The 19,959-nt window shown below is 61.6% G+C and overlaps 1 protein-coding gene across 4 annotated transcripts; it reads right to left on the bottom strand.

The window, feature by feature from the left end:
- Positions 1-335: 335 nt before the first annotated feature.
- Positions 336-14,120, bottom strand: CAMSAP3 (calmodulin regulated spectrin associated protein family member 3). Of its 4 annotated transcripts, XM_054566221.1 has the most exons (19): positions 13,946-14,120; positions 8,701-8,954; positions 8,187-8,309; positions 8,013-8,108; positions 7,812-7,844; positions 6,898-6,945; positions 6,508-6,646; positions 5,876-6,015; positions 5,700-5,793; positions 5,568-5,622; positions 5,404-5,477; positions 5,031-5,100; positions 3,489-4,929; positions 2,301-2,440; positions 1,951-2,222; positions 1,557-1,656; positions 1,120-1,232; positions 927-1,045; positions 336-841 (listed from the first exon to the last, which is right to left on the bottom strand). In XM_054566221.1, exons 1-19 carry the CDS (start codon positions 14,091-14,093, stop codon positions 536-538), a joined length of 3,765 nt encoding a protein of 1,254 aa, XP_054422196.1. In that variant the 5' UTR covers positions 14,094-14,120; the 3' UTR covers positions 336-535. The 4 variants fall into 4 exon arrangements, with proteins under 4 accessions (XP_054422196.1, XP_054422198.1, XP_054422197.1 ...); XM_054566223.1 differs by lacking the exon at positions 6,898-6,945; XM_054566222.1 differs by lacking the exon at positions 7,812-7,844.
- Positions 14,121-19,959: the final 5,839 nt, after the last annotated feature.

Genomic DNA, 19,959 nt, shown 5'->3' with positions numbered 1-19,959 from the left:
AAGTACTGGGTGAAACAAATAGTAACAGCCAAAGGCCATGGGGCAAGGGGACTAGTCAGAAGCCTCTTGTGTCCAGGAGTCAGTGAAGGGGCCGAGAAGTGGTTACGAGGGTGGGGTGGGGTGGGGTGGGGGTGCTGGCAGGGTGCCATGACCTTGGCTGCAGCTGCGTCAGCGCCGCAAGGGGGCCGGGGAGGCTGCAGCAGGCCCCGGGGCGAACAGGGTGGGACGCTGCGGAAAATCCTCTCGGGCAGAGCGCGCCAGGTGCCCCAGCCGTGGCGGAGGGATGCCAGCACTTAAGTCCTCTTTAAATTATTTTATTCAAGAAGGTAGGGAGGCCAGATAGGGGCCGAGCTGAGCCTTGAGTCCCTGAACCTGCCAGCTCGGCCCCCATGGCAGGATGAGACGCAAGTTAGAGGGTGAGGGCTCCAGCCCCCACCGCTCAAAGTTGGGGACGGACAGGACCCAGGGATACCCACTGAACGTCCTCCAGGCTGTCCTCCGAGAGGGTGGTGGGCAAGCACCACCCGGGGCAGGGCTATTTGGGGGTACTGCTTCCCTTCTTGGGGGTGGTGGGCTTCTTGCTCTGCCAGAGGTGCCCCTGGATGGTGAAGGCGTCCACGCTCATGGACATGGTCTTGGCGGGGATCTGGGTGAAGCGCTTGCGGTCCGAGTTGTATTTGTAGATGCCCTCGACCATGGCAGGCGTGACCGTGCGGGGGCCATACCCTGCCAGCCGAGACAGCTCCTCTGTCTCCCCTGACAGGGTGTAGAGGGCCCGGAACTGGCAGCTTGAGTCCCGGAAGAGGATCAGGAAGTGGTTGGCCTTGCTCTTCTCAATTTCCTGGTGGGCAGGGGAGGCAGGCAGTCAGCCAGCCCAGCAAGGCCCCCAGCCCGCTGCCGGCCACCTACCCCTGGCACAGACTGACCTCGAGGACACGGTTCTTCTGGGGCTCGTTCACCTTGCCTGCCAGGCAGCAGTGTGACAGGGCGTTGTGGATGATGAACTTGTTGGACTTGGCGCTGGGCTCCTTGTACAGCCGGGGACCTGGGGGGCAGGGCAGTCAGCAGGGATGCCTGGGCACGGGGGGACTGGTGCTGGCCACCTGCAGTCTTGCTTACCTGTGTACTCGGGCACGGACGCCGGGGAAGAGGCGTTGCTGCCATTCTCCCAGTCACGCTCACGGCTGCCAGGCAGGCGGCTTGGGGACATGAGGCCTGATGGGGACGGAGCCCTGCAGGGAGGGGGGGTGGGGCGGAGATGCCGTCAGCACTGGGAGAGACTGCCCAGGGTGCCGTGGGGCCAGGGAAGGGATGGCCTGGACCCCCTGGCAGAGAGGGAGGTGCGTGCGTGCGTCGTGTGCGAGCCCGAGTGCGGGCGCGGCGAACTCTTCCCTCCAGCCCCGAGGCTCCTCCGCAGGTCCCGCCCGCCAGGTGGGCAGTCCCACCTGTGCAGGCGTCCTGTGGCCCTTCGGTGGCAGATACGCACGCTCATGCCATATCACACCCAAGAGCTCACGCGCGCGCAGACTGAGGCCACCTGCCCGGACCAAACTCACCGAGATGTGGGCCTCTTCACGCCAAGGTGACTGGGGGCCTCGTTGGCCACGGTCGACAGTGAGAGGGTGGACTGGGAGTAGACCCTGCTCAGCCGAGAACCTGGGGCAGCGCGCAGTGAGTCAGGAGCCGCCGAAGCCCCTTGCCTCACAGACCTGCCCTGTGCAGCTCCCAGCAGGCGTCCCTCGCCCCCCGGTGCTCCCAGGGGGCCCTGCCCGTGAGCCCTGGGGAGGGCTCCCGTCCAGCTCTGCCCAGTAGCCCCCGCCCTATGGCCGCCCCCACCTCCCTCTGGAAGTCCACCCAGAAGCAGGGTGTTCCCGCCTGAGGCCCTGATCCCCCACATACGCCAGCCTGCACCCCTGCAATACATCTGTCCCTGCCCCACAGGGGCCTCACCGAGCAGGCCACGGGCTGGGCTTCGAGCGAGGGCGGAATCATCGCAGCAACCGGAGCGTGGCCGAGGGGCCCTCCGCCCACCGCGGCCAGGCCCCCCGGTCCCTGAGGCCCGCGGCCGCAGCACCTTGTCCAGGTCATCCATCAGCTTCAGCTGGGCTCGGCGTTCGTACTCCAGCCGCGTGAACTCTCCCCGCCGAGGGCCCACCTCTTCTTCAGCGGGGGCCCTGGCAGTGGGGGCCGGGGGGCTGGAGGTCACCTCCTCTTGGGCCAGCCTGCAGGTGGAGCGAATGAGGCAGTCAGACAGGTTGCGGCGTCGGCGGGGCAGAGGTCCCCGGGGCGGGCCGCCTCACCGTGCAGCCTCCTCCCTCCGCTGCTCTCGCTCGGCCTCCTGCCACTGTCTGCGCCGCTGCACCTCCTCTGCCCGCCGCTGCTGCCGCTCCAGCAGGCTGGCCCGCTTCTGGGCCATCTCGTCCTCGGGCTTGTCTTCGCCCTGCGGGCAGGCACTGAGTGTGGCGGCCGCCGCGCCCCTCCCCCAGCTCTGGTCTGATCAGTCCACGCGGACTGCCAGCCACTCACTCGCCCTTCGGATTTTGTAATTGTTCTAAAGGCATTTAGTTGGCACCCACTTTACACATAGCCCTGCTGGGCATTGGCTCAACGGGCAGGGCAGACCCCGGCGCTGCCCCCACAAAGCGTTTCACGCAGCGGGGAGGGCAGCCGGACCCCGCCCGGCCAGGCAGCGGCCAGTCTGTGCTGCGGAGAGGCACCGAGTGAGGCTTCCTGGAGGAAGCAGCCCGGGTGGGGGGAGGGCGGTGACAGCAAGGACAAAGGCCCTGAGGCCAGAGCAAGCCCCGTGGGCAGTGGCACACACAGCAGGGAGGCCAAGAATGGGGCAGGGCACAATCGGGACGAACCTAGGGAGCCATTTAATTCCCAAGGCCAGGGAAGCTACAGAAGGGTTTCAACAGGGCAGCGACAAGGACCCGTCTGCATTTTCTGAAAGTCTGGCTGCTCAGTTGGAAATGGCCAGGATTTGGGGGAGGGGTCGGCACAGGCCAGTCAGGATGCAACCGCAAGTGTCTGGGTGAGAGGCGGTGGCCCAGGCTGGGGCGCCACGAGGCAGGGGAACGGGCAAGGCCATGGGGGAGGAACAGGGAGTGAGAGGGACGGAGGACAGGCTTTGCCCTGTCTGTCCAGTCTGTCCCTCACCCACCCACCCATCTACCCATCTGCACACCCCCACCTGGCTGGCTGCCCATCTGCCCTTCTGTGCCCGCTCACCCCACCTGTCGGCCCCCTGGCTACACCTTGTCTGCCCACTCCCACGTGGCTACGTAGCCACCCATCCACCCACCTTCTGTCCACCCACCAGCTCCGCCTATTTGGCCATCCTTTGGAATGCCCTCTCTACCTGCCCACGTGTCCACCCACCCCTCCGGCCGTCTGCCCGTCCACTGCCCCACTCGCTGACCAGCCAGCCGCCCCCCGCCCCATCCCCGCTCCCCGGTCCCCGCCCTCCACCTACTAAGGTGGCTCACCTTATAGAAGAAGCCCAACCCGGTGCGGGGAACTCCCTCTGAAGATACCTCTTCCTCCAAAGAATCGTCAGCACCAGGGGGGCTCCCGTCCCCCTCGTTCTCGGCCGAGGGTTCTTCCAGGCTGCCCAGTGGGATCTCAATGAGGCCCGGCCTGGCCACGGGCTCCTCGGGAGGGGGTCCCTCGGCCAGGAGGATGGAGGAGCGTGTCTGCACAGGCACCTGGCTTGGCGAGAACTTACGCAGGTGGGGCAGGCTGTCTACATCATGGGGAGGCGTGAGCACCCTCGTCAGGGGTGCCAGTCGCAGCTCTGCTGGCCGCGTGTGCTTCGGGCTGCGGGGTGCTGGGCTGGGACCCGGCCCGGGGCTGCGCCGGGCAGCCGGGGCACGCCGGGCAGGGCTGGTGGATGCAGCTTTGGGACTCGTTGTGGGGACAGGGATGACCCACGCAGCAGGAGGCGGGGTGGGCCCGGGAGTTTCAGGCGGAGCCAGGAGCCTCTGCTGCTGGTCCGTGAGCCGCTGCATGTCCCGTTGCAATGAGCTCAGTGCAGCGCTCAGCTTGCTGACCGCCCGGTTATAGTCCCCCAGACCCTCAGGAGGCACTGGGCCCAGTTCCGGTGAGAAGGTCACTGCCTTGGGCCGTGGGGACGGCTCACCCTGGCCCTCGCCCAAAGGCCGCTCCCCACCCGGGGCCGGCTCTGGCTCCGGCTCCGGCTCGGCCTCCGCCTCCCCTCCGGCCTCCCGTGGCTGCACCTGCAGGAAGGCGCTCTTGCCCAGTCGCTGGCGGTGTTTGGCAAAGATGGCCTCTATCCGTCGCTTCTGAGCCTCTATGGCCCGCCGTTTCTCCTCTAGCCGGGCTCCAAGCTCACTCATCTCTGAGCTCAGGGCCTCTGGTGCCGTGGGGGTGGAGCCTGGGGACCCCACTCCAGCCTCTGCCTCGGCCTTCACCAGCTGCTTCTTGCGCTCAGCAAAGCTGGTCATCTTCACTTCAGAGTTGCTGGCGGCCGGCGACGAAGCTGCCGCCTTTAGGCAGCCCTCAGATCGGGCTGGCGGTTTCAATGCCTCCCCTGCCAGGCAGGGAGAGAGTTTTGAGGGGCCCTCGAGGTGCGGCAAGTAGACAGGTGCTTTGTCAGGTGGGTAGGAGGAGGCCAGTGGGGGTTTGGAGGGCCCCTCAGGTGAGTGGAGGTAGAAGCTGCCGTCGGCAGCCCCGTCGGGGAGCAGCCGGGGCTCGGCGCTGTGGATGATCTGCAGGGCCTCCTCAATGGTAGGCAGGTCACCAGGCTCTGGTGGAGGGTGGGCGGGGGTCAGGGCCGGCACGGGGCGCGGGGGGCCCAGGCTGTCCGAGCTGACAGAGCGCAGTAAGACAGGGTCTCCCATGACGACATCCACATCGCTGTCCAGGCCAAAGGGGGTGCTGAATGACACAGCCTGGGAGAGGGGGCGGCTGGGCGGCCAAAGGGAGGGGTCAGCCCCTGGGTCAAGCCCTGGCCCCGCCCCAGCCTGGCCCCGCCCTCTCCACGGCCCAGGCCCTGGAGATGCCCTCACCTGAGCTGCCGGTTCCAGGCCTTGCTGAGGGCCTCCATGTGGGACATGGACGGGGAGGACTTCAGTGAGCCTGGGGCGGGGGGGGGGGGTGCGAGGGGTCACTCAGTGGTCACTACGGGGGACTCAGGGCACCCGGGGTGGGGTTATCCAGGGCAGGTCACCGGGTGAGTGACTGATGGGTCCTTCTGCGGAGGGACAGCTGGGGGCCCCTCAGTGTTACTGGGAGCCCTGTTGAGCCACTGGGGAGGTCAGTGTGGGGTCAACGAGTGTCACCATGTGCCAGGGGACCCAAGGGAGGGATCGAAAGGTGACACCATGAAGGCAGCTGGGGCTTTAGGGGTGGTTTCCAGGGCCAAGCCACTGCCACCCTCACCTGTGGATCCTCGGAGTGGGGACTGGGGGCCGCCGGGCGACAGGAGTGGGTGGCGGAAGTTGAAGACGGGAGAACTGCAAGAGACACCCGTCAGCCAGGGGCCCCCCACCGCCCCCGCAGCAGGGCGCAGGGCCGGGGACACTCACCCCGCAGGGAGGGCATACCTGCTGCCGCTGCTGTTCTGAGGCGTGGAGGCCTCTGTGGCCTGGGGGGAGGCAGCTGCAGCAGAGAGGAGAGGGTCAGGCAGGGCGTGGCCCCCCACCCCCACCCCCACCCCGGGCTGGGCCCGGCCTCACCGTGGCCATCAGGCAGGCCCTTGCCCTGCACGAAGTCGGGTTTCAGCACCTCAAAGCACATGAACATCTCGGCCAGCAGCACCACCAGGTTGATCTGGAGGCAGAAGGCGGGCTCAGCCTCAGGACCCATGGACCTTGACGCCCATACTGCCCACCAGACCCCAAGGTGGCCTTACCTTGAGGGGCGGTGGCACATAAAGCAGATCTTCGAGGGACAGGGGGCAGCCACGAGGAAGGCGGGAGGCGCAGAAATCCTGCACCAGCTGCAGGTTGTACAGGCTGTCTGCCACGGACATGGGGTCCTTGAGGCACACCTCTGCGGGGACAGAGGCCCAGGCTGTGGGGGGGGCAGGCCCCTCACGAGGCGGGTGCCGTGATGGGCTGCTCCTTGGGCCACGCATCTGCTGCTTCCAAAGCCTAGGGCCCTAGTCCCCAAAGAACTCAACTCGAAAAGCTCTTCCTGGTTACCGTGCGCACGTCAGGGCACCTAACACCTGGAACGTTCTTCTGGATGAACTTACTGTCTCTCTCCCCAGACTATGATGTGAGACACCCAATTCCTGGACTCTAACATAGCACTTGGCACACAATTCACACTAGAAGTATTTGCTGCAGGAATGAATCATAAGAAGCGCAGAGAAGCGTACGCATCTATGTGAAGTCACACAGCTATTTGGGGGAGCAGAGAGGTTCCGACCCAGGCTCGCTATTTCCGGAAGCTGCACTCGTGATGGTGGCACTGCTCTGGGGATGGTCCTAGGACGCTGGGCTCCCGAGGGCAGGGTCTGGCCCAGGCCTGGTCACTCACCCTCAAGTCGCAACAGCTGGGGACAATAGCAGTGGATTGTGGCGGCCAGTGCGGCCCCACTGGCCAGGTCCTGGAGGCCAGTCACGTTGGGAAAACAGGGGGCACATCGGGCCACAGTACGGTCCTTGCGGTATCGGATCTGTAGGTGGGAGCCAGGCCAGGTCAGAGGTCAGCCTGGCCCCCAGGGCAGGGGTCATGCAGGCTGGGCAGGGAGGCCCGGGGTTTCCGCCACGAGGGGGCATGAAGCCGGGGGTCCCAGAGCCAGAGTGAGGGCCAGCCTGGAGTGGGGAAAGGGCAGCAGCGAGGCAGAGGAAGTGCCTTTGAGCAGCCAGGCCAGCAGTGGGGGCTGGGGCAGGGGCTCCTGGGACCCTGGGGTGGGGGATACATTACCATGGGGGGTTTGCTCCCCGACTCCTTCAAACAGAAGGCAATTGCGTGCTGGGGGGAGAGGAGCAGCCATCAGCGGGGCAGGAGGGGTGCTGACTTGCTGGGCAACCGAGCACACCTCCGGGAGGGGCGGGGGAAGCCCTGAGCCCTGTCCTGAGCCCGTGGCCCTCCAGCGCCCTGCCTGCACTCTGGCCAGCTTTGGGGATCCCAGCTCCTCCCAGCCTGGAGGAACCCCACAGAGCAGCCTCCATGCAGGGACTCCTCCCCTCACGAAAGACCCAGGCCCCAGCTCAGGAGGGGATGCAGAGGAAGCAGACAGGCAGGCAGAAGAGGGACCCCCGACCCAGGCTCCAGGCGTGAGAAAAGGCGGGGGACCCCATTCAGCGCAAAGCCTCCTCCCCCCGCACGCAGCAGTCCTTGCCCGCTGCTGTGCTCTCGGGGTGGGCACTCCCCGCCCCTAAAGCTGGGGTCTCTCCTCAGGGGAGCTGGAGTCTCGGGAAGGTGCAGACACGCTCTGCTGGGTTTGAGGGCCTTCCTCTTGGCCAGGAGGGGTCTTCACCATGTGCTTGGCCCACTCGGGGCAGGGTCATGGCTCTGATGGGATGGGGTCCTCCCTTGAGAAAGTCCTGAGGACGCCCTCCTGGGGTCAGTGGGCAAGCCAAGGGAGTTCCACCCTCCTGACTGATGGGAGGGGAGCCTCCTCCTGTCAGGTAACTGGGGAGGGTGTCTACCCTGCCAGGGAATATCGGAGCGATCTCCCCTTCTCTTCGTTCACAGGGGGGTCCTCTGTCCCCCAGGGCTGGGGATTACACCTCCTTTGCTCACAGCTGGGGGGAGGTAGGAGAAGGAGTAGACAGGCAGACAGACACAGAGTGGCAAGCAGGGCAGGCAGACGGGGCGGAGACGGCCCCACTTACAGGAACCAGCTTCCAGTACCAGCGTGTGGGGCACTGATGCCAGAGCGGCAGAGAGGAGATGAGAGGAGCGGGCCGGGGAGGGCGGGGTGGGGAGAGAGAGAGAGTCACCTCCGACGGCCTCGGAGCGCAGACGGCCACGAGGTCCGGCCCACCCCGCCCGCCCGCCCTCTGTGGTCCCTCTGTCCCTCGCCTTCCTCTCACCGAGGGCTGCGCCGGGGCCGACCCGTCTGCCGGGGCTGCGGGAGACGCTCTTTGGGTTGCGTCCTGCTCCGTCTTCTCCTGCAGCCGCCGGATTGTCTGAGGGACCAGGAGAGGTCAGGGCGCTGGTGCCGGGGCGATCCTGCCCCGAGCCCACCCTGGCCCAGTGCCACCTACCGTGTCTACCCAGAAAAGGAGCTTGTGCTCCAAGCTGGCCAGGGCCAAAGGGCCGGGCGGCGTCTTTGTCCATTCTAAGGCGAAGGCCACCATGAGGGCGTCGATGACCGCTAGGTGGGCTCCCTGTGGGCACAAGGACTGAAGGGTAAGATCCAAACAGAATCAAGGAAGCATCTGGACGAGGGAGGGGCGGGGAGGGGGGGGGCTTCAGGGGCGGGGCCTCATGAAAGCAATCAAGACCAGGGTCCCGGCAGGGCCACTTCCTGATGGGCTTGGCTTTAGGTCACATACTAGGTCTTAGGATCTGGTGGGCCGTGTAGACAAGTTCTCAGAGGCCACAGTGGTATCTTTTGGAAGGAGCCACGCCTGGTGGGAGGAGGCCTGGTGGGAGGAGGACTGACGGGAGGAACCAGGCCTGGTGGGCGGAGCTAGGGCTGGTAGGAGGAGCCTTTGGGCCCGGCGGGGGCGGGGCGGGGGGGCCAGAAAGTGCCCAGGTGCAGTGGGCGGGGCCTACCATGAGGATAGGCTGGTGTCTCAGGTCGGCCTCCTGCACTGGGCGCTCGGGCAGGGCGGGCACCGTGCCCCTCCGTGCCAGGAGGGCCAACAGTGCAGAGGGGCTGGGGGGTGTCTCCAGCTGCGGCAGCGCCTGGCGCCAGGCCCGGCAGTACAGCTCGGCCGAGAGCAGCAACCGGGTCACCGGAGGCTTCACGTGCTCCTGCGCGTACTGGTCGGTGTAGAAGGGCTCCCACAGCTCCGAGGGCACATGCTCTGTGCGGGCGAAGGGGGTGAGGGCAGGTCAGGGCCACTGCGAACCAACCAGTCACACCCACACCATCCCATGTCTCCAGCGAAGGGGGGCTCTGGGCCAGGGACGATGGCACCAGGAGAGAAGGCGCAAGTGTGGAGGAGTTCGCCAGAGGAAGGGGTGGCAGTGGTCCAGATGCATGCAGACGTCAGAAGGTGGAAGAGAGCACAGTGCCCGGGGAGAGGGGAGAGGTCTTGTTAGAGGTGGGGAGGGCAATAACAGTGCCAATATCGCTTAATTGCTCTCCCTGGGTGCCCCCCAGCACCCCTGTAGGCTCATTTACATCTTAATGCAACCCCAGGGCGCACCTGCCTAAGGCCACACAGTGGGCAGTGATGGAACTGGCCTTCAGATCCAGGCCTCCAGCAGCTTCTACACTCTCTCAGCTTGGATTTGGGGTCTGGCTGGCAGGTCACGAAATGGGGGAGGTGGACAGACTGCAGACATTTTGGTGGGGGAGGGGCGAGTGGTCTGAACTTAGCGACTGAAGGGAGGAAGTGGAGGGAGGTGCCCCGGCCCCCGTGGGGGAAGAGGGTGGTGACCCAGAGGTCCCGGAGGCTCAGTGTCGGGGGCCGGGGCTTGGGAGAGTAGAGAAATCATGTCACAGATTCAGCCTCGGAAACCCTGAGTGGGACAGAAGACTAGGAAGGGGCTTGAGGAAGCCCCACATGGAGGGGCTGGTGGCAGGGCCTCAAGTAGAACCCAAGGATAGGGAGGAGAAAGATCAGAATAAGCTGTCAGAAAAATCCAGGAAGGCCAAGGAAGAGGCACCTGAGGCCAGGGTGGGGGTCCCTGCCCTCGTGGGGCTCTTCCAGGGTGCCCAGCTCCTTCCAGTCAGAGAAGCTGTTTTGTATGCTGGGGTTCCACGTATGTTTGAAAGAGCTGGGGCAGGACTCTGTTACTTAGAACACCTGAATGGGACCAGACCTTCCTCAGGTGCCTCTGGTCACTGCCGCGCTCCCAGACAGCTCCCCCGCACAAGGACCAAGCATCCTTGCCTTCCGTCTCTTCCTGGCGGGGCTCTCTCCTCACCGCCTAAAATTGCGCTTGACCTTCCCACTTGGCGCCCCGCCCCTGTGGAGAGCTGTGCCTGTGCCTGCTCTCGGCCCCTCTCAGCACCGCTCCTTGACAGAAGAGCTCCCCAGGCTTCCCTCCCCCCAGCATACCCCACCCCACCCTCCGCAGGCCGGCTCCTGCCCTTCCAGGCCCCAGCCTCCCCGAGGCCAGCAGCGGCCGTCCAACGCGCCATCGCGGCCCGTGTCTGGCCGGGGCTCTCGGCCCAGGACCTCACCCTTCCGGAAGCCGTCCTCCCCTCCGCGTGCCCCGCGTCCCACCACGCACACCGAGCCCGCTCCACACAAGCCCCTTCAAGGCAGAGCCCCCAACAGCTGCCTCAGCAGCCTTGTAAATGGACACGCCCACCCCCAACACACATATATGACGGCTTCCATTGCCATCTGAACACCTGCTGTAGCCTTGGCAACCCCCACAATCCTAAGCATCTTGCTCCAAACCTGCTCCCTCTCCCTGTTCCCATTGCAGTGAAAAATCACCATCCCTCCTTCACTTCCTCCTCCAACATTCAATCCACTTCGACCTCCTGGCATCTTTCAAAGCCAAACCCTACTCCCTGTATCTCCAGTTCCTACTCATTTCCTGCTCCCATTGGCAAAAATTGAACAAGTATCTTTTCTGCAGGACTTGTCAGGGCCTTCAAAATGAAAGCATGAGGTGAGATATTACTACCCATGGCTAATGTTTACCAAGCACTTCCTCTATCCCAGTGTGTCTCCACCTCTGCTCTGTTGGCATTTGGGGCTGGATAATTCTTTCCTGGTGTTCACCAGGGGGGTGGGGTAGGCTGTTCTGTGTTGTAAAACGCTGAGCAGAATCCCTGGTCTCTAATCACTGGATGCCAGTAGCAGCTTCCTCCCAAGTAGTGACAACCAGCAGGGTCTGCCGATAGCGCCGAAAGTCTCTGAGAGCCAAGGTCAGCCAACAGCCTACGCCCTCGGAGGGCGGTGGGCATTTACTGCGGAGCAGGGCGGTGCCACAGAAACACAGTGCGAGCCACACATGTAGTTTCAGATTTTCTAGTAGCCACGTTTAAAAAGCAGAAACAGGCAACGCTAATTTAATAATATATTTAACCTAATATACAGTTGACCCTTGGACAACGTGGGTTTGAACTGGATGGGTCCACTCATACATGGGTTTTTTCAGGAAACACTGAATGCATCTTCTCCTCCTTATGATTTTCTTAATGCCATGTCCTTTTCTCTAGCTCACTTTATTGTACAAACACAGTATAGAATACACAGAACATACAAAATACATGTTAGTCGACTGTCGATGTTATCGGTAAGGCCAACAGCACGCCACCGGCAGTCAGGCTTGGGGGAGCCCAGTCACACACGGACTTTTAACGGTGCAGCAGGGAGGGCGCCCGCGCCCTGGCCCCAGTGCCACTCAAGGGCCCCTGTGCGCCCGAAACATTCTCATGCCAACATGCAAGCACTATAACAGCATTCGTAATGAGGTATTCCACATTCTGTTGTCTGTACCAGGTCTTCAGAAGCCACTGCACACGTCCTGTCCACGGCGCGCGGTGACGGGCAGCCCCGGGCCCATCCGCCTGCTCGGTCGTCAGTCCCTGCAGCACTTACATTCTTATCCCCGCGGTGCAGACCAAGGCCCAGACAGCTGACAGGACGTGCCGGAGCTCACACCACTAATACATGATAGAGCTGACATGAATCCAGTTTCCCTACACACCGCGCTGGTGTTCTGAAGGCATAAGGGGCTGCCCGTGCTGTTTCCCAAACTTGCTCAAAGATGGCACCCTTTCTATCTTATCTCTGAGCTAGGGTTCCACCTGCCTGCCTTGCGGCCTGGCCTCCTCACACCTGTACCTCGCAGTCACCAGAACTATCCCTTCTCCAGCCACGATCACCCCTGGGCACCTACTTGCACATCTGATCTCCTCTTGCCAGTCCCCAAACACCTTCCATGACTCCTCAGTGCCCTCAGATCCTCACGCTTGGCCTGAGAGGCCTCCTCAGTCTTACCAGCCCCCCTCACCCCTTGCCTCCCACAGTCGCCCCCAGGACGCCCATGCCCTTCTCGTTGCTGGGCCACACCCCATGCCTTGGGGCGTGCGAGCTCCTCCCCCTGGCAGGCTCCTACGCGTTCCTCAAGGCTCAAACCCTCCTTCTAGGGTGTCTTCCCTTTTCCTCCCCTCCCTGGAAGATGTCAGGAACGTCCTCCCTGCCGGGGCTCTGCTGCATCCCTCTACTTGTCACTCAGGGCTGGGATGATCTGGTTTCCTGTCCCACAGCCCGCTCGCCTTCATCCAACGCCCAATGCATCCTGAGCGCCCAGCACTGGCCTGGCACCCAAAGGCCTCAGTACGGAGTCCCAGAGTTCATGAGCCGAGCGGAGTTCTGTCCCCACTTCCCTCTCAGGGCCTGGTGTCCCACATTCCTCAGCCCCCTCTGTTTAGAAAAGGTAGGTGGGGAACAGGTTGAAATTGACCTTCAGGGAGGGTGTCACACAGCATGAGGAGCTGGGCCTGAGGGTCAGTGCCTCCCTCTGGGGGACTTCACTTTCCTTTCTGTGAAGTGGGATAGTAATTTCTACTGTCCCCTGGCCAGGGGATGATGAACAATATTCATGTTATTAATAAAATCAGCACACCAATGCCAGCAGCAGTAATAGCAGCTACACAGCACGCACTGTGTGCCAGGCACGGTGCACAGTTCTGAAGGGGAGCCCTCTCCTCCGCCTCCCAGCCACCTTGTGAAGAGGGTACTGGCTGGGACTCCAGTTGCCCTTGCCCTGTCCCGGCACACTTGCCAAATGGACAAATAGGTGAAGAAGTGCCTTCTTTAACGAGGGGGAAATGGCAGCTTGGAGAATTGAGATCGTCCACAGTCTGGTGGAGCTAGGACTCAAACCCAACTGATTCCCAACGGTGGGCGCTGGAGGGCCTCATAACCTGGGACAGGAGGGCTGAGGCTCCCTGAGCCTCTCCCCAGCAGCCGCCCTTCTTCCTCAAACAGATCCTCGGGGGCAAACAGGCCCCGTGTGCAAGCGTGCAGGGAGAGAGGCTGGGAGAAACAGGCTTGGGCGGCACCAGGAGAGGGACAGCTACCAGAGACCCACACCCAGAACAGGTTGATCTGGGAAGGCCACTGAGGGAGGATGGGCTGTGCCCAGCTGGTGCCAGAACCAGTGGGTGGGCAGGGCGTCCCCCCAGGAAGGCCCAGTCCTTAATTAACCCCAGCTTCCCCACGGCCAGGCCCTGGCTCCCAGCTCCGGCATGTGGCCCTGACTGAGCCTGCCCAGGGCCTCCAGTCCCGGGGACCCACCCACATCCTCCCCTCTCCGGGTGGCCTGACTTCTTCACACAAGTGGGCCTGCACCTGGGCCCCTGCCACGGGCAATCTTGGACAAGCTATTTCCCTTACACTGGGCTCGCCCACCTCCTAGCCAAAATGAGGCAGTAAGTCACAGCGGCCAGCCCTGGCCGGGGACGTGGAGGCGAAAGAGAGGGTCTCCGACCTCCCCGCGCCGCCCGCTGCGCAGGCCGGGCCGTCGTGGGGTGTGCGTACAGGCCTCCGGGTGTGGGTCCTGGGTGTGAGTTGGGAGTCCTCGCAGGCGTAATGCGAGTGTGTAAAGTGGAGGAGAGGATGCACGGCAAGGCCCGCACTGGAGAACCCAGGCGGCCTACAGACACCGCCCCGCTCACCTGGGGCCGCGACGCCGGGATCCCGGCGTGGAGCTGGGCCGCCGGCCCCACCCCCACCGCGCTCCCGCAGCCGGGCGACCAAAGTCCAACGCCCGGGCCGAGCAGCAAACCGGAGGCCCGGGAACCCCGGCGGCCCGCGCTATTGTTCCCACGACCTCGACCTCCCTGGCCCGCCCCCCGCACCTGTCGTCCCCCAGAGGGTACCTGAGCCCCCGAACGCGGCCCGCAGCACCCACGCCAGGCTGGCCGCTGCCTTGGCCCGCGAGAAATCGTACTGGTCCAGCGACTTGATCTCGGGTACCAGGAAGGTCCTCCGCAGCGGCCCGGGCCCGGGGGGCGCCGCCTCCACCATGGCGCTGCCGGGGCTGCTGGCGGCGGCTCGGTGCTCGCTCCGGCTAGGCTGCGCTGCGCTGCGCTCGCACCCGGGCCGCCGCGGAGCCAGGTGCGGCGGCTGGCGTTCGCGACGCTGCGTCGGCCCCGCCCCGGGGCGGAGCCCAGGTGCGCCCCGCCCCCAGCCCGGTGCCCGCGCCTTGCTCGGGCCTTCGCCGCAGGGTGGGGCGGGGAGGCTGCGGAGGAGGGTGTGTGCGCGCGCGCATGTGTGCGTGTGTGCGTGCGTGTGTGCGTGCGTGTGTGTGTGTGTGTGTGTGTGTGTGTGAGCGCACTGGAGAGGATGAGGGACCCTCTGTTTGTGAATGTGTGTGCTGGCGCAGGCGTGTATCCTTAGATGCGAGTATGAGCATTTGTGCCGGCTTGTCTTCCGGGCCAGGAGGCAACTGTGCGGAGGTGCACCTGTTTCTGACTGTGTATTGTGAGTGTATAAGAGTATGTGTATTCGTAACTTTATGTGTCACTGATTGTGTGTAGGTGCTGAACAAGTGTATTTGAGGATGTCTGCAGGTGCACACGTGTGGGGCTTCCATGTGTCCCACGTGATGTGTGTATGAGGGTCTGTAGGTGTCGGTCCTGAAGATATAGGAGTGGTGAGTGAGTGAGTGTCATTGTGTTTTGTCAGTGGCTTTGTGAGTGCGCACATTTGTGAACACGTAAATGTACTTGTGTTTTGTACCAGGGTGCGGTTAAGGTCGAAGAAGGCATATGTGACAGACACTGAAGGTGCGTGTGCGTGTGACTACTTGTATCTATGTGTGTTGGAATGGCTGTTACTGGATACATCTGCAAATGTCTGCATGTGTATTTCTGGTCTCAGCAGGATTTGCTGGGGGGTTCCCATCGCATGGAGTGGGGTGTATTTGTGCCCAAGTGCCCTTGTATGTGGGCATCTGATTGTGGTGGGTACCTGTGTGCGTATGTGGGGAGCAGTTTCAGAATGTGCCTTTATTCATCGTGAGTGTAGTTTTGGGTGACTGTGTTTGAGTCTATGGTGCCAGCCAAGTGTGACAGGGTGTGTAAACCATGGAAGTGGATGTGATTGTGTAAGAATATCCATTTCTGGATACACTTGTGGGAGTGCAAGTGTGTGTATTTATTTAGGAACCTCATACCTGTGCATTTGTGTGTGATATGAGTCCGACTGTGTGTGTCAGCATGCAGGTGTGCGGGTACGGCTGTGCCCATAATGCAAGTGTGTGCCTATCACAGGACATATTCGGAGATGTTTGAGCCCGTATTCGTGGGTATTTGTTTAATGCTTGCTTGTGTGTTCCATTGTGTGTTTGCACTGGAACATCTGCTGTGTGCCTGTTAGCTGTGTGTAATAGTGAATACACTGTGTGTTAGGTCTCTGTGGGCCTGTATGTCTCGGTGTGTATATCCAGGTATAGTTGTGTGTGTATATAAGGAGACATGTGTTTGGGTTTGTTTCTAAGTGTATTTGTGTATATGAAGCTGGTGTTCACTTCTGTATGAATCTGTGGATGTTTCGTGGGTTTGTGTGTGAGTGTGACAAAGTGCATATGTATGTGTACCGGTTTTCTGAATGTAAATTGAGTAGCTGAACATACCTCTTTACATGTGAGTGCATTTGTGGGTGTCTGGGTGTGCCTGGTTGTGAATATACAAGTGTGGTTGTGTGTAGGCATGCGTGCGTAAGTTGCCGTGGTTGGAATGGTCTGCAGGTGTAATATGGGTATTTTGGGGTGTCCGGCTGCATTAGTGCATCACATATAAGTGAGGCTGGGCAGGTGAACTCCACGTTAGGGGATGCTAGTGCGAGTTTGTGCATCTACAAGTCCAGAGGGATTTCCATCGACACGCAGAACAATCCATGTTTTCTTGACTACATGACATTCTGTGAGACAAGAAAGCCTGCTAGCCAGGCAGTTTCCTGAGACCCCACCCTACCCCCACCTCAGACGGCGGTCCCTGAGTGCCGCCCTTTGTAGGAAGTTCCAAGTCCCCTTAGCACACAGCGCGCGGGCGTGCTCGCGGCCGGGTCTCGTGGTCCAGAGTATGCGGCCAGGCAGGGCTGGGTGTGCCCGAGGGAGCGGTGCTGGGGTGTGGGCCCTTCTGCCTGGATTTGCCCGTGCATGAATGGGTGCGGGAGCACAAAGAGGACCGTGTGTATGCATGTGAGCACACGTGAGGATGTGTGTGATACACGTGCCTTGGCTCTTGTCCCAGCCCCTGGAAGAGCTGGACAAACCCTCTCCCCACTGGGCCTCAGTTTCCTCGTCTGCGGCACTGTCGGGGGGGTCCGAGCCCCAGGTGTGGGGAGGTGTCCTGGCACTGACAGTGTGTCACGCCCTGCTCCTCCCATGAGCGTGGCATAGCCAGCCAGCTCACATGTGTGTTTGCTTTTCCTGGGAGGGTTCTTATAATGTCTGTGGACCCAAAAGCCACACACAGGCGAAGGCGGTGGCCGCAGCGTGCTGGCACACACTCCCAGGGGTGCACGGGGACACACAGACCCGGGCCCCAGCCCCGGAGCAGGACCCACCGGCCCTCCGGTCTCCTGGGCCCACAGGGCCTAGGGTCAGGGGCAGGAGCTGGGCCTGCACAACCTCTGCCAGCGCCAGAGGCCTCACGGGGCCCAGCCCCCACACCGGGCCAACTGGAACGCCTGGCTGGGCCAGACCTCCCCACCCACACAGGCGCTGGAATCGGGTCCCACCTGCCCCTGAGGGCCTGTTCCTAGGGCCCAGGCGGGTGCAGTCCTACTGGCTCCCCGGAGCGCACGAGGCAGCCCCTGCCTCAGAAGCCCTGGGCCTGCCCTAGTTCCTCGCCCCCTGCCCACTTCCTACCGGGGACTTCCTCCGCTGTCCCGCCTCCTGTCGCTTTAAGCCCTGGTGATTCAGCTGCGGTGGTATAACCTAGAGCGTTTGGAGGTCAAGGGTTCAGGAATGGACTAGGGAGAGTGTACAAACACCTCCAAAATCCCCTGCACAATTCTGTGTGTGTGTACTTCCGGGGTCATACTAACAGGTAACTATTTTGGGGTTTGTTAATATCCAGCACAATCTCATTTAATCTGCACAACATCCCTAGCCGCGGAGAAAGGAGGGAGGCTCTGAGCCAAAGCCCCGCGATGGGCGGCCGCCACTGAAGCGCCGCACTGCCCTTCCAGTCGGAGGCGGTGCCTCCTCCAAACACCCTCGACTCTCAGGTGGGATGGGGTGAGGCCTGTAGTTGGGGGGATCTCAAAGCAGAGGGGGTTGGAGTCCCCGCTCCGCACCTGCAGCCCACAGCGTGCTGCCGTGACGGGGTTCCGGCAGGGCCGCTGCGTTTGCCCTCCGCGCCCACGCAGCGCCCAGGGCGGCCTCTCTGACGCCTGGGCCCGGCTGGCGGCCCCGCTGGTCCCGCTGTACGCCGAGGGTCACAGGTTCGGTTCCCCGTCCGGGCACGCGCCGGCTGCGGCCCGGCCCCGGAGGGCGCTGTGCGAGGGCTGCGACTCTCCCTCCCTTGTCTTCTCTGAAATCGGTGAGCGTGTCCTCAGGTGAGGACTTAAAAAATAGTAATAGTGAATAAATGTTTTAAAGAAGTAGAGTCTGTGAAATGAATAATTTCCAGGGACTCCTCTTTATGTCAATAATGTCCATATCCAAATATTAGGGTTTGGGTTTTTTTTAAAGAAAGAAAAAGCGGGTAGTTAATTATCAGACCCCCAGGGATCTCTGGGAGACATTTCTGAAATATTTCAAACTAATTAAACGAACAAACAAAACTGTGTGTGCTCAGGGATGGTTGTCCCTCTCCTTGTGACACTTGCATTTAGAGGCAATAAACAAATATGTCAAAAGAGATCATTTCAGCGAGGGACAGAGTACCGAGACAATGGTAACCGAGAGGAAGACCGCCAGGGACCCAGGGTGGGGGCCGCCTCGGCGCGGCGCGGCGCGGCGCGGGGCGGCTGTTGGAGGCGGGGAGCCTGGCAGAGACAGGAAAGATGAAAAGAGAAGGTGAACGGAAAGCCTCGCCGGCTGCGGGGCTGCGGGGCTGCGGGCCACGCGCGGCGGGGGCGGGGCGGGGCGGGCGGCCGGGGTGCCGGGCCGCGCGAGGACGACCGTGGGAGGTTTGGAGGGCTTCTCCACGTCTCTGCAGCGAGGGGCCGCTTTCCTCGTCCCAGGCCAGGAGGCGCAGTCAACCCCCGCTCCCAGGAGCACACCGCCGAAAAGGACGCGGGGTGCGCGCCGGGTCGGGGCGCGCCAAGGCCCGCGGAGCCGGCGCAAGGCGTGGCCGGCGGCCGAAGCTGGGGCCGCGGCAGCCACGGGGCTGGCACCGTGCTGGCTTACCGCCCCACGAAGAAAGCGAAAACTCCTGCTTCCAGACTGATACAAACAATGATAGAATTCATTAACAAATGAAGGACAAGAGACAAAACCGAGGTGCAGGAGAATTCTAGATTGTTTGTGTAAATACACCACCCCCAAGAAAGGGTGGAGCTTCATGTAGTGATTTCCTTCCAAAAGGCACAGTTTGGAAAGAGGGGAAAGAGCAACTTTGCTGCGGAGAAATCAGAAAAACATGCTATGTCCCCGGCGAGGTGACGAACGTCAGCATCCACAGCCATTATGAGGTCGATAGTGTACACCTTCGATATGACGTGATGAAAAAAGCCCTTTGCCTCTGTGACCATCCCCCCCCCAAACCTATAGTCCCAACCGAGTCATGAGGGACAACCGGAGAAAGGCCCCAGGGAGGCGCCCCCATGGCGCCCAGCAGCCGGGCCGGGGCCCTAAGGCCATCAAAGACTAGGGGCCTGGAAGAGGCTGCCCAGGCAAGAGGAGCCTAAGGCAATATGACAGCTGACTGTCGTGGGACAGGGACCAGAAGAAAGACATGAGGAGAAAACTGCAGAAATTTGAATAAAGCATGGGCTTTGGTTAATACAAATGTTTCAATATTGGTTCAAAAATTGTAACAAATGTCCCATACTAGCAAAGATGTTACAAACAGGGGAACTGTGAGTGTGTGTGTGTGTGTGTGTGTGTGTTCAGGGAGGGAGTATATGAGAACTGTCTCTACTATCAATTTTTTAAAAAGATTTTACTTATTGCCCTGGCTGGTGTGTTCAGTGGATTGAGCATCAGCCTACAAACCAAAAGGTCGCTGTTGGGTTCCCAGTCAGGGCACAAACCTGGGTTGTGGGCCAGGTCCCCAGCAGGGGGCACACAAAAGGCAGCCAGCTGTAGTTTCTTTCCCTCTCTTTCATGAGAAAGAAACATTGATCAGTTGCCTCTTGCATGCGCCCCAGACAAGGACTAAACCCGCAATCCAGGCATGTGCCCTGACCAGGAGTCAAACCAGTGACCATTCGCTTTGCAGGACAACACCCAACCAAATGAGCCAGAGCAGTCAGGGTCTATCTGCTCGATTTTTCTATAAGTTTAAAACTTTTCTAAAAAGTCTATTAATAAAAAAATGTAAAAAAAAAAAGCAAAACATGAGCCCAACAGTCATCAAATTTCTATGCTAAGATATTATATAGTTCCTAAACACCTTACTTTCCGTGCTCTCTCATGTGGTCAGTGGGTTGAGGCCGGCAGCGGTCGGTGGGTGACTTCGAGCAGCTCCTGCGCGGGGTTCCCACTCTCAGCTCTATGGACATTAGGGGAGAGCTTCTTCTTCGCTGTGGGGCCGTCCTGTGCATCGTGGGAGGTTGAGCAGCATCCCTGACCTATCACCACTAGATGCCAGTAGCACCCCCCCAACTGTGACCACCAAATACGTCCCCAGACACTGTCGGCTGTCCCCGGCATGCTGGACCACTCTCCTGCTGAGAAGCACACACGCATGCAGGGGACAAAGTCAAATCTGTGAAG

Source organism: Pteronotus mesoamericanus, unplaced genomic scaffold (genome assembly GCF_021234165.1).
Source record: "Pteronotus mesoamericanus isolate MK-2021 breed Mesoamerican mustached bat unplaced genomic scaffold, CSHL_Meso_final contig_171, whole genome shotgun sequence".
NCBI lineage: Eukaryota > Metazoa > Chordata > Mammalia > Chiroptera > Mormoopidae > Pteronotus > Pteronotus mesoamericanus.
Note: the sequence above shows the minus strand (reverse complement) of the source record. Positions and strands in the feature narration are given on the sequence as shown.